This window comes from Schistocerca americana, chromosome 4 (genome assembly GCF_021461395.2).
Source record: "Schistocerca americana isolate TAMUIC-IGC-003095 chromosome 4, iqSchAmer2.1, whole genome shotgun sequence".
NCBI classification, from domain to species: domain Eukaryota; kingdom Metazoa; phylum Arthropoda; class Insecta; order Orthoptera; family Acrididae; genus Schistocerca; species Schistocerca americana.
In genome coordinates this window covers 827,901,797-827,914,990 of record NC_060122.1, presented here as the reverse complement: position 1 = coordinate 827,914,990, position 13,194 = coordinate 827,901,797, and the positions used below count along the sequence as shown (strand labels likewise).

Below are 13,194 nucleotides of genomic sequence, written 5' to 3'. Positions count from 1 at the left end.
GCATGTGATACATGGAAATCAGTAGACATATTGACGTTAAAACATTACTGCTGCTCAGAATGGCTGCTTCAAGGATGCATGTCTTTTGTTTGTGTACCAAACAGGATTTTAATTCGCAAGAACAAGAATGATTTTGGTAGATTGGAGGAGTGGGAAGTGAATAAAAGTAACAAGCTGCCAAGGAGATTCTTATGGTATTGATATATCAATGTTGTTAAGAAAACTCTTTCAAATTTTTTTTAAAAAAATCAGTAGTCAGCCAGTGGCATAGATCTGAAAACAGTTTCAAGTGCAATTCTGGTTTGTGTAACTATCAGCATGTAAGCTACACATTATGCTGGGGTGGGTAATTGTTGTAGCTCAGGGGCCACTTTGTGGTAGCTGGGGTTATGGGAGGACTGCATGTATTAAAATGTTTGCATTCACTAGTTAACTTTGTGTCTCAGAAAGGGTCAATTCTTCATTATACACTGGACATTCACCACCAATTGTACATTTTTTTCAGTTTCATGGTTTCACTATCATTTATATACTTAAATTTCCACAGATAATATGGAAATAGACCAGATCGGTGGAATAAAGCCGCACATTGTGCTGTATGTGCAAATAATGTTGATACGCTTCGAAACTCGGTGCTGTGGCTGATGGGAGAGAGTGTAAATCGGAAATGCCTCTACGATTACTCCCACTAGCTGCTGCACAAAGTGTCAGTGTGGTTTGCGTGAATAGTATCTACAATTCGCATGCATATTCAAGTGGCTGTCCTAGTGAAGACCTTCGGTCATCCACAGGAAGGAAATGTCAGTTCAATGAAGATTTCTCTGACAGTGATGATGGGCTGCACAAAAACCTGCAGTGTTGTGCATGTGGCCCACGGACCACTATTTGCTCACACCTGGTTTAGTGTGTGCTTATATGACATTCTTGTAATAAAATGAACAGCCTTCACTCAATTTCTTACTTTAAAAATCCGAGTGAGTGGAAAGATTTTTCAAAGAAATATTCCAACATTTGTCTTTTAAATTTTGGAGTTAACATTTTTATTGACCATTGAAAGTGTGTTGAACTTTTTGTACTTGAGTAGTGTAATTTTTCTGCACAAGTCTTTTTCTTTTATTTATCATAGTTTGCTCGTGTTGTGGTCATGATTTGTCTTGTAGAGGGAGCAGCTTACTGAAAAAGCACAAAACTGGTAAGATGTACTGTGATGTCATTATGAGTATCTGCAGATTTTGGAAGGAATTTCTGCATGAATGTTTTGAATGGCCTCCTCTATAATGTGGATTACAGTGTACTCTCCATTATCTGTGGTAATTGGGGACATGAAAACAATGGATAATCAGTTCAAAAACAAAAATTACAGTGTCATAATTAAAATCACTTAAATGATTTTTACAATACATTCTACTTTATTCATTGTATAGTGTGCGAGAATAAGTTACTTACAAAAATAGTGTCCAAGCCAGTTTCACGTTACACTACACTACTTTGAAACAACATAATTCTGAATTGATTTCTGTCTCAGTGAGGAAGCTTGTCTTTCACATATCAAACTAAAAATTTCTTTTACACAACCCCAAATTGTCAGAAAGCGGAGCATCATCTTGCTGTTCCAGGTAGTCTTTGGCCCATTGCAGTGGCGATGCATGCCCGATTGCTATTTTTGGAATTAGAGGAATGTTACCGTCTTCATTGCATTCACCTCCTCAGATTTCTACTGTACTTGCTGAACAATAGCACTTTCACTGAACATCCCGTGACCTTGCTCTGTGCGGTCCACATCAGACCTTTCAGAAACATTTTCTTTGTCAACCGCTTCATACAGTGGACTACTTTTCAAAACAGCAGCTAATACTGCTAATGAGCAGTCATTGTAATCACTGATTTCATCAATTTTAGGATTAATGCTTTTCTATGACTTGGTTAAGGTTGAGGCCTTAGACACCTCATAAATTCCGTTTAGCACAGTCAATTGTTTCCAAAATGTTTGAAGATGACTGCCTTCATCAATAAGTTTCTATAGAAGATTTACTCTATAAATTTTCTTCATGACAGCAATGATGTCCTGATCAATTGGCTGAATTAAGGTTTCACAGTAAGAGGTAAGGATTTTACAAATATCATCCCATCATCCGTTTTCAGAAAAAGTTCATTTGAATGCAATGCAGTAACATTAAAACCCTTGCTGGTAGACCCTTGAATGCTAAATGTTCTTGCACCTGTGGCACTAAGCAGTTTTGGAACCATGTTTGAAATATTGTGAAGTCCATCCAAGCCCCTTTTGGTGAAAATAATGGAATTGTGAATTTCTTATCCTTTGAAACAGTGTGGTTTTTTTATCTTTATCTATTATATCAATCTTAACTTTGTGATTCTGTACAACCGCACAGTTATCCTTCCCTTATTTGATTTATAACCAGGCGCACTACACTGTCACTAAAGCTAAAGTCTTTGTTGGTAGACTCTTCCAAAACAGTCTGGTTTTATCGGTTTATCTGGATTGTATATTTTTGCTCCAGCTTTAAATTTTTGTCGTGCAATAGTGCCCTGAAAATCATTACAAAATTCAGAAGCAACCTTATTATCTCCACTTTTGTTCTCGGATGGCGGTCTCCTGGGTACTGTGACTGACGCTGTTTAAATGTTATTAGTCAGCTGGAAAATGCATTAAAATCTTTCAATCACCAAGGTTTTGAAGAAAAACTGTGCCTGTTTGGTGCATATTGGGCCAGATACTTGTGTGCCGTCTGCTCTTTTCTACTGAAACCATTCCAACGTGGATTTATCCAGTTCTGCATATGCAAATATTTTTTGCAGCCTTATGCTTTGACAAAGCTTGAGATGAGTGAGAAATGCCAACAAACTCAATTACTTTGTCTTTGTTTTTCTGAATATCATGGATCATAGTTCTAAATTGTCAGCACAACACGTTTTCGTTTTTCAGACATTGTTTGGCACTAACAGAAACCAAATGACTACAGCAGCCATCATAAAAATATAGTCGAGCACTTGAGGGGTTTGAGCAGCACATTGTTTAATGCACTGGTGTTGTAACGTGACATTATTGTTCACTGGCAATCACTCGAGGCTGCAGATAATCCACAAAGTGGTAATTGAGAGTTTACTCTACTCACTTTCGAGCAACAATTATTTTATAGTGACTGTTCAGTAGATACTAAGTGATACTCTTTTAACTTAATGATGGTGCAGTACGTGTAACAGTATGTGCCATTTGTGTCTTGGTTTTCTGCAGTCAGTCAAGGATTCAGCACACAATTAATTTGAAGACTGCAAGACATACACTAGTGTAAATAATTTAGGAGTAAAGGAGACCACTCTCTGCATAGCAGAAGCATTGATTCATTGACACACACACAAAAAAAGTAATAAAACTTGCTATATTCCAGAATAAATTCTTTGTGTATTTGTACTCTACCTTAACAATCTCCTCTATCCTACTGTGCCCACACTTCCCAACAGTTTTCCCCTCCTGTGTCCTGTCACCCTCTCTCAGTCCATGTCTCCACATCGTCTCCTGTGCTGCACTCCACTGCCTCCAGTACCTGTACATCTGTGACACCATCCTTCCCTCCTGCATTCGTAGCCAGCAAACCTGGTGCCTCTCCCTGAGCCACTAGCTATCGACACCAAGCTCTCACCCTACCCTCCCCTAACCTACCCTACCCACCGAAATGCAGTTGTGGCAGTGCCTGTCCAGGTGGCACAATGTAGGGGCACGTGTGTGTGTGTGTGTGTGTGTGTGTGTGTGTGTGTGTGTGTGTGTGTGTGTGTTTTGCACTAACTTCCAGTTGTCTAAAAACCATGTACAGACCAACAGATTCCCATTTTGGTGGATGGTAATACAAGTTCTTCTCACATTAAGAATCTGTTGTAAGTAGCATCACTTCTAGTAATGGCATAATTAAATCTGAGCTTGCTTTGATATGAACAATTTGTTTCCATTGTCATCAGGCAGGGCCGGTTTGAAAACATTTTTCCACACAAGCAGCTTACCGTTTGCCCCCCTCCGCCCCTGTCCCTCATAAACTTTCACCAGTAATTGGACATCCCTGGTGCTCCTTTCAGTGTGACCCAAGTGGCTGCTACTAATTGCAATCCATACCGTATAGAAGTCTTACCACTGAAGCACCTCTGATGTCCCTCTCAGCCTAGTGCTCCCAACCTGCTTGCGGCTTTTGTTGCTTGGGTCTCAAACTGGTCTTGTATCAAGGAAGTCATCATTTCTGGCATCCGCAAAAAATAAATTCCTTTGAATTTTAGGAAATAGAATTTGAGAAAATGATTGAAAGGTCTGCAGACGACCAATTTTTCATGATTTTTATACAGGGTGACAATTACTGAACTGTGTGGAAAAAAAAAAAAAAAAACATAAATTAGTTACAAACTATGGCATGCACACATTTTAGTCAACATGTAAATGTCACTACAGTTATTTGGATTTAGGTTATGACATATTCAATATGCCTGCCATCTTTGGTGAAGATCCCAAAGTGTCCTCCAGGACATCAAACAGTCTCCCGCTTTGATGGGTCAAGCTCCGTCTTGCGTGAACCACATCTTGTCAAAATCAGGGTCACTTCAGATAATGGGAATGAAATCGTCTACCAAAACCTTCACGTACTGTTTGGTAGTCACTGCACCATCAAGGGATATCGCACCGGTTGTTCCATGACTGGACATTGCACGCCACAAAGTCACTCATTGAGGGTGAAGAGACTACTCGATTGTGGCATGCTGATTCTCAGTCCCCCGTATGCGCCAATTTTGTTGATTGAGGAACCCATCAAAATGAAAGTGGGCTTCCTCACTAAACCAAACCATATTCATGTCAAAGTCCTCTTTGCCAATTCTGTGGACAGTAGTATTGGCGGAACACAACTGCTGCTCCATGGTCCTGGGGCTTAGTGATTGATGGGTTTGAATTTTGTATGGGAAGAGATGTAGGTCTTCAAAAACAATTTGTCACAGTGCCTCACAGTTGATTCCCACCTGTTGTGGAGCTCGAGTGATTGATTTCCTGGGGCTGGTTTGAAACACAGCACATGTCTTCTCAATGTTTTCAAGCATGTTCACCCTTTTTGGGTGACTGACATTGCCAACTCTGTCATCATGAACACTATCCGTTATCTCAAACTTGTGAATCATGTTCTTGATTGTTAGCACACTTGGACAGGTTGTCTTCAACTTGAACTCATTCGCAAACTTCCTTTGAGCCACAGTCAGGCTGTTACTGCTCCCATAGTAGGTCTTCACAGGCACTATATCCTCAGGCACGCTGTACTGTGACATTTTCACGTGCCCACCCAGCCATGCAGCTTGAACGTCCTAATGTGAAATGTTCAGAAGTTATGACAATTTTATTTCGTATAGTTCTATAATTGTCATCTTGTACTTTTGTTGTAGGAATGCAGTGTAAACATAAATTATGTAACTTTTTCTATTTGTTATGATCAAGTCTACTGCATTGCTATCTTTTTAAGAGTTTTAGGGTCAGCACATGGTATGTGATGAAGTGGTCTCCAGTGCACAGTTTTGGAGACATGTGTCAGTTGCTGTTAGATCATTCCGGTGATGAGAAAAGCACTGATCATTAGAGCAATAAAGACAACTTGAACATGAAAGTGGGTTGCATACATATAATTTGCTCAGCTCAAGTATTTATTTTTGTCAGCTCAAGTATTTATTTTTGTCAGCTCAAGTATTTATTTTTGTCAGCTCAAGTATTTATTTTTTTTTGTTTGGAGTTGAAATTTCCTGCCACAGAGAGTAATTGCCTCGCATCTTCTGTTCATGTGTGTTTCATATTAGCAACTGATTTCAGCCATGTGTTGGCTTGTCACTATAACTGATTTCCAAAGTATTAGTTTCCCACTAGGCTCACCATCTTCTCCAAGTAGCATCTTATCATTGTTGCAATCTATTCTTGTTAACACTGTGAGAAATTTGTTTTGAACATTTTGACATACACAAGTAATGAAAATTTCCAAAAAGGTGTAGAGTGTTTTTGCGGTATCTTTGCACATGCCTCAAGAATTGCCTTTTTTTGTTTTATAATATGTAGCAGTTCTTTTTGCTTTTTCATCATGTGAAGATCCATGGCATTTGATTATGTCAGTATCCAGGGTATACATTGGAGGCAATGATACAAATACATTTCAAAGGCCTCAGTACATTTTTCAATACTTAGGTCTGAGTTGTGATTTTGACACCCTTAAAGGAGACGACAGAATATATAGCATAAAATCATTCTGATTGTCAGTTGAAGGTCTCACCTTGTGAAGCACTTTTTTGGCCAAAGGTGGTATTTGAAGGAAGAGTTATATTTTTAAAATAGTATTGTAGGACCAACAAATTTGTCTCGCACACAATACGCTGTACCGCGTACATCACTGAATCTAAGTTATTGTGACATTCAAGGTGATGTATCCTTCCTTTAAAAAAATCTACCAAGTCATCATTGATCCATATATGTGACATGCAATCAAATTGTGTTTCAAGCAGTGCCTAGTCTCACTTCGTTTTTACTATTAGTCGTACCCCAGTTGTTCAGCAGTTAGCTGGTCCTTATCTTCCTTACATTAAGTCTGTAAACCATTAATCATAAATTTTTTGCAACATCAAATGTGTAAAGTAACTACCCCATGTTGTAGTGATTGAATCTGTAATGTTAGCTTTAAGAAAAGTAGGAGCATAAGGGTGCACTTTCTCATGCATTTAAGTAACAGAAGTGTGACATTCGCATTTGAGTTTTTTCCTTGTCTTTTTTTTTTCCCCCCCCTGCCCAAGTTACAACTTCACTATATTGAATGAGTAAACAAAATAAAGATTTAGTGAAGTCAGTGTTAACAATGTGTTAATGTGTACTGTGGACATATTGCGAGATATAATATGGAAGTTCAAAATGATATTGCCAGTAGTTTTAATTGAAATTGCTTTGTCTTATTTTTTTTTTTTATTTAGATCTTTGCAGCAGTGTTTTAACAGATTTGCATCGTTCAACAGTGCCACTCAAGTCCACAGTTACTTATAATTTTAGCAATTACAGGAATTTTTCCTTAACTTCATTTACGATGAACCGACAGGATCAAGGCATGGAGTACGGAGGATACCACACTCATCACGTGGCGTTGGAGGACCTAGAGCTAGAAGATCGAACATGCACTTCAGGTATATACTACGTGACCTCCTCCTGAATTTTGCAGTGTTTGTGTTTTGGAATGATCTTGAATGTTTTGATAGGATATGATTAAAATAGCATTTGCCTAAAATATTGTGAAAGAAATACCGCATTACCAAACTATCAATATTTATAGTAGTAAGAGCAAATCACCATTGTGAACAAACAGGAAATGTATTTGAGTCAGAGAGGATTAGTGTAAAGTGAGAGGAGGGAAGGGATGTTCTACAGTTCTGTTCTAGGTACAGTGTTCAAATATAAGCCACACTATTAATAATGGGGGGGAGTGGGGCGGGCAGAAAAAAATTTGTCACATTATTAATTTACAGCTATTCACGATATCCACTCTTAATGACATTTTATTTTTTGTTACTCAGCTTCTTAATCACAGTTTTCACTGTTGTCACTCTTAAATTCACTACCAGTATTTGTTTTATCGCTGTCAGTATTTTCATCAATCTCCTCCCAGAGTACATTGTGAGATGGAGTATGTGGATGATACTCTTGTAAAATCCAGTCACAATATTGTTTTCAGAGGCAGTGATTAAGTGTTTTTTTTGTATTATTATATCAACCATCTCACTTTCAAAGTCATGCCTCCAGGTATAACAACTTGGTCTGTCTTCAAAGCAGCAACTTAACTTTTGGTGGGAGAGGACCTGTACAGGCATCTAGCACTGACACTGTTCTCATACTGAGTAGCACACTGGGTTTGTGATTTCAAAATGCATAGGCAGATCAAAATTATTTATGTTGTCATGCAGCATCATTCTTGGCAACAAACCATTTTCCTCTTGCAGAAATTTTTCCCTGAGCAGATTTTAACTATTCACAATAACATGGAAAGGAAAAGAGTGGGGGGGGGGGGGGCTATCTAGTATATAGGGTAAGATTTGAGTTTCTCTATAAAATTACCTTGCAATCTATGTGGTAGTGAAGTATAGTGTCAGGTAGAAAAGCCACTTGTACACATAAACATGTGGCACTAACAAATACTGCCACAGAATTTTGTCTGTGGTGTACCGTACTCACAATTTCCAAGGCTTTTAAATAGATTATTTGTTGAGAGGTAGGAACCCCATCTTTACTTTCATATGGTACTTTGGAAAAGACCCCAGTTTCAAGTTAAAGAGCTCTGAAGTATTTTCTTAATCAGACAACAGTTTGCAGGTTGTTCTCCAGTGCTCTGCAATGCCACAAATTAGATTCATCGAAACGCTACATTTTGCAAGCTTCTCTGTTAGATTTCTTCTTTGGATAGCAAATAAAAGCAAGTTTAAAATTTGAATTGTAACTGTGTCAAATTCCAAAGTTGTTAGATTATGGTTTTCTTTCAGTTCACTACTCATTGCCGAAGATTCAGATTTACTCCTTAGAGGAAAGCTGTGCCTGCCCTGCCCTGTACTGTAAAATAAGGGAACTGTGAGCGCAGTAATAGTCACTACCTAACCTAAATGAAACTCCCCACCCCCAGGGGGCTCATGGTCCTTTTGTGAGTACATGCTTGGTGAGCACGGGGCCCCGAGCTATTGCAGCCTTCCTTCTTTCCTGGGCTGCATTTCCTTACCCTTCCCCTCCTTTCCTGTCCTTGCTCCTTCCCCTTTACCCTCTCCTCTCCCTCTCTTGGTGTCCTTGTTTATGTTGGCCCCGCTATCCTCCTGGTTATGTTGGCTTTACAATTTGGTTTTGTTGCGTAATTACCTCATCCTTTTGACATTGTCTGGTCCCTCTCTTCTCTGGGGTTTGACCTCCATTGCCAAATTTCTGTTCCGTAGTGTGAATGTAGTCGAATTAAGTCGGGTGATGCTGAGGGAATTAGATTAGGAAATGAGACACTTAAAATGGTAAAGGAATTTTGCTATTTGGGGAGAAAAATAACTAATGACGGTTGAAGTAGAGAGGATATAAAATGTAGACTGGCAATGGCAAGGACAGCGTTTCTGAAGAAGAGAAATTTGTTAACATCGAGCATAGATTTGTGTCAGGAGGTCGTTTCTGAAAGTATTTGTATGGAGTGTAGCCATGTATGGAAGTGAAACATGTATGATAAATAGTTTGGACAAGAAGAGAATAGAAGCTTTCGAAATGTGGTGCTACAGAAGAATGCTGAAGATTTGATGGGTAGATGACATAACTAACGAGGAGGTATTGAACGGAATTGGGGAGAAGAGGAGTTCGTGGCACAACGTGACTAGAAGAAGGGACCGGTTGGTAGGACATGTTCTGAGGCATCAAGGGATAACAAATTTAGCATTGGAGGGCAGCGTGGAGGGTAAAAATCGTAGAGGGAGACCAAGAGATGAATACACTAAGCAGATTCAGAAGGATGTAGGTTGCAGTAGGTACAGGGAGATGAAGAAGCTTGCACAGGATAGAGTAGCATGGAGAGCTGCATCAAACCAGTCTCAGGACTGACGACTACAAAAACAACAGTGTGAGCCATTTGGGGAAGAGCACCTTACCTAGTATCTCCGACGTGCGCCCTCCTAGTACATTCCACCTTTTCTTTCACGTCATTATCTGATGCTAGGGTACAGAGCCAGCACGGTAGCCAACCCGTGTGGTGGGGTCGCTATGTACTCTTTTGGTTAAGCCCACTGAAAACACGGGGATCACTCTTCTGATACCTGAGCTGTGACCTCCTCATGGAGTGGTTGCTTGTCCTCCTGGAGCATCGGAATTCCTGCCAATGGCTGCCGTGCCAGACGGCCCTTGCTGTGGCTGGGTGGCACCCTTGGGAGAGTCCCTGACTGGAGCGGGTGGTATCAGGGCAGATGCTATGCAAATGAAATGCATATGGATCCAGAACTCTGGTCGTTCTTCTACGACCATCTCTCTGCCTGGAAATGATTCTTTTAGTGCTTCTTCTTCTGCCCCTTTGGTCTTCCCTTCCATGGCTACCCCTGGGAGGAGGGTCAGGCTCGTCGACTAGGGGTGAAACCTTTCCCCCACTATCTGGTTTGCACCAGGACTGATGGAGATACTTTCACCAATAACAAACTCTTGTTTTTTGTGGAACACATTGAAGACAAGTTTGGCAAAGTGGACTCTCTGAGCAAGATGTGGTCGGGTTCGTTATTGATCAAAACTGCTTCAGCTGCCCAGTCTGCGGCCCTTCATGCCTGTAACCATCTTGGCACAATTCCTGTTTCCGTTACCCCCCCCCCCCCCCCGCCCCCCTCCACCAGTCTTTGAATATGGTACAAGATGCAATTTTTCACAGGAACCTCATCCTTCAAACTGGTGAGGAACTTGGGGACAATCTCGGACGGCGGGATGTTCACTTCATTCAGCGTGTTCAGAAGGGTCCAAAGGACAATCGCATTGATACTGGTGCCTTTATCCTGGCCTTTGAAGGGGATACCTTCCCTGAGAAGGTCAAGATTATGGTTTATCGATGTGACGTGAAGCAGTACATCCTACCACATTGACATGTTTTAAGTGCTTGCGTTGTGGCCACATGTCTTCCCGCCATTCGCAGGCCCCTCTTTGTGGTGACTGTGGACATCGACTCCATGAGGGGAGTTCCTGTCTTTGCCCTCCTCTGTGTGTTAATTTTCATGGGAATCATTCTCCACGTTCACCGGATTGCCCAGTTTATAGGAAGGAAAATAAGACAGGAGTATAAGTCCCTTGATTGTCTAACCTACACTGAGGCTCGTAAGAAGTATGCACGTCTTCATCCTGTGTCCATGACATCTAGCTATGCTTTAGTTACATCTTCACCCCTTCCTTACCCCAGTCCCAAACCCCTCCCCTGCCCCCCCCCCCCCTCCTGCGGCTCCCACACCTTCCCCTCCGGGTGCCGCTCCCCCCCTCCCCAGCTGGAGAAAAAGTCCCACTTCTTCGGTGTCTGCCGGTCAAGGGCATCCCTCTCGGGATCCCTCTTCCCAGCACCTTCCAGGCCAAAGGTCTTGTGCCATACGACCACCACGAGAACCACTGTCTGTGGGCCCCCAGGTCGCCCGATCTCTTTCTGTTCCAGATCTTGCTGTAGTTGGCTCATTTTTGCCACACAGCCCTCCTCAATCTCAAACAGAAAAGAACAAGAAACATAAGTCCCAGGACAAGGAGCCCCTGGTGTCGCCAAAGGTCCCGTCCCCACCTTCGCAACCTGACTCTGACCTGTTGTTCATGGATGTTGGCCCCCTTCTTGTCGGCAACAGATGGTGACCTGGCAGCATGACTGGCTTTAGCCTGTTCACCACCCATTTGAATCGTCATTCTGTGGTTATCCAATGGAATTGTAATGGATATTACTGTCATCTTCCAGAGTTGAAATCCCTTATTTTGTTTTACTCTGCAGCTTGTGTGATTCTACAGGAATCTCATTTTACTGATGATCTCACCGACCCTCCTTGGGTTCCATGCTTCCTGCCGAAACCGGGTCGGACCCCTGCAGGCCTCTGGTGGCATTTGTGCGTTGGTCTGTACGGACGTTGCTAGCACATGGATTCCTCTTCAAACTGCATTGGAAGCAGTTGCTGTTAGGGTCCACCTGGACTCTGAGGTCACGGTTTGCAATCTTTATCTCCCTCCTGACAGGACTCTTACACCTGCTGCCGTAACTGCCCTTCTTCAGTAACTTCCTCCTCCGTCTCGGGGATTTTGATGCTCATGATCCCTTGTGGGGCAGTTCATTTCCATCTAGTCGGGATCTTCTCATAGACCAGTTTCTTGAAGACCACGACTTCTGCATTCTTAATGATGTCTCCCCTACTCATTTCAGTGCCAGTCATGGTACCTTTTCTGCCATTGATCTTTCTTTCTTCTCCCTCCCTCCCCCCCCCCTTCCTTCCTTTCATTCCACTGGTCGCTACACGATGACCTATGCGATAGTGACCGCTTCCCGTTGATTCTCTCGCTCATTTCCCTCTCCCCGATGGACAAGTTACCTCGTTGGTCTTTCCAACACGCCGATTGACCTCTATACACCGCACAGGTCGTTCTTTCTCCCTATGTCGGGTTGTATTGATGACGTCCTCCGTTACATGTCTGATGCGATTGTTCGCGCCGCTAGCCTTGCTATCCCAAGCTCATCCAGACCATTTCGCCGCCGACAAGTCCCATGCTGGAGCCCGGCCATTGCTGCTGCCATCCGTGATGGCCATCGAGCTGTGCAACACCTTAAGAGGCACCCATCCGCTGTCAATCTTATTACCTGCAAACGCCTTCATGCAAAGCCCGTTACATAATCAAACGGAGCAAACGAGTATGTTGGGAACTCTTTGTTTCTTCCCTCGGTTCTACTGTCCCCATGTCACGGGTACGGACCACACTTCGCTCTATCCAAGGTTGCCATCGGCACTCTACCCTCCCGGGCCTTGCCCTCCCGGATGGCCTTAGCACAGACCCATTGATTCTCGTGGAACATCGTGCGACCCATTTTGCAACAGCATCAACTTCCTATCCGGCTGCTTTCCTTCACCAGAAATAGCGAACCAAAGCTTCCGCCTTATGTTTTACCCCTTGTCAGTCAGAATCTTACAACGAACCTTTTACTGAATGGGAACTTCTTTCCACACTTTCTTCTTCTCATGATAAGGTCCCCGGCACAGACTCCATTCATAACCAATTGCTTCAACATCTCAGTGCTCCACAATGACATCTTCTCCGGGTGTTTAACCGAATTTGGCTCCAGGGCAACTTCCCTTCTCAATGGAGGGATAGCATTGTGGTTCCCATCCTTAAGCCTGGTAAGAACCCCCTGAACCCCCTGTTTGTCGAAAGCTATCGGCCAATCAGTCTGACAAATGTTGTTTGAAAGTTAGTTGAACGGATGGTAGCCTGTCGGCTCAATTGGGTCCTCGAATCTCGGGATCTATTGTCCACTTACCAATGTGGCTTCCGAGAGGGACCGTCTGCGATTGATCATTTACTTTGCTTGATCATTTACTTTGCTTGATCATTTACTTTGCTTGATCATTTACTTTGCTTGATCATTTACTTTGCTTGATCATTTACTTTGCTTGATCATTTACTTTGCTTGATCATTT

At 42.2% G+C, this 13,194-nt stretch overlaps 1 protein-coding gene across 1 annotated transcript in view; it reads left to right on the top strand.

Moving 5' to 3' along the window:
• LOC124612483 (E3 ubiquitin-protein ligase KCMF1-like) overlaps positions 1–13,194 on the top strand; it is a 90,821-nt gene that overhangs the window by 56,815 nt on the left and 20,812 nt on the right. Inside the window, 1 exon segment of the mRNA XM_047140717.1 lies at positions 7,091–7,188. Within this exon segment, the coding sequence (XP_046996673.1) occupies positions 7,091–7,188 (98 nt within the window).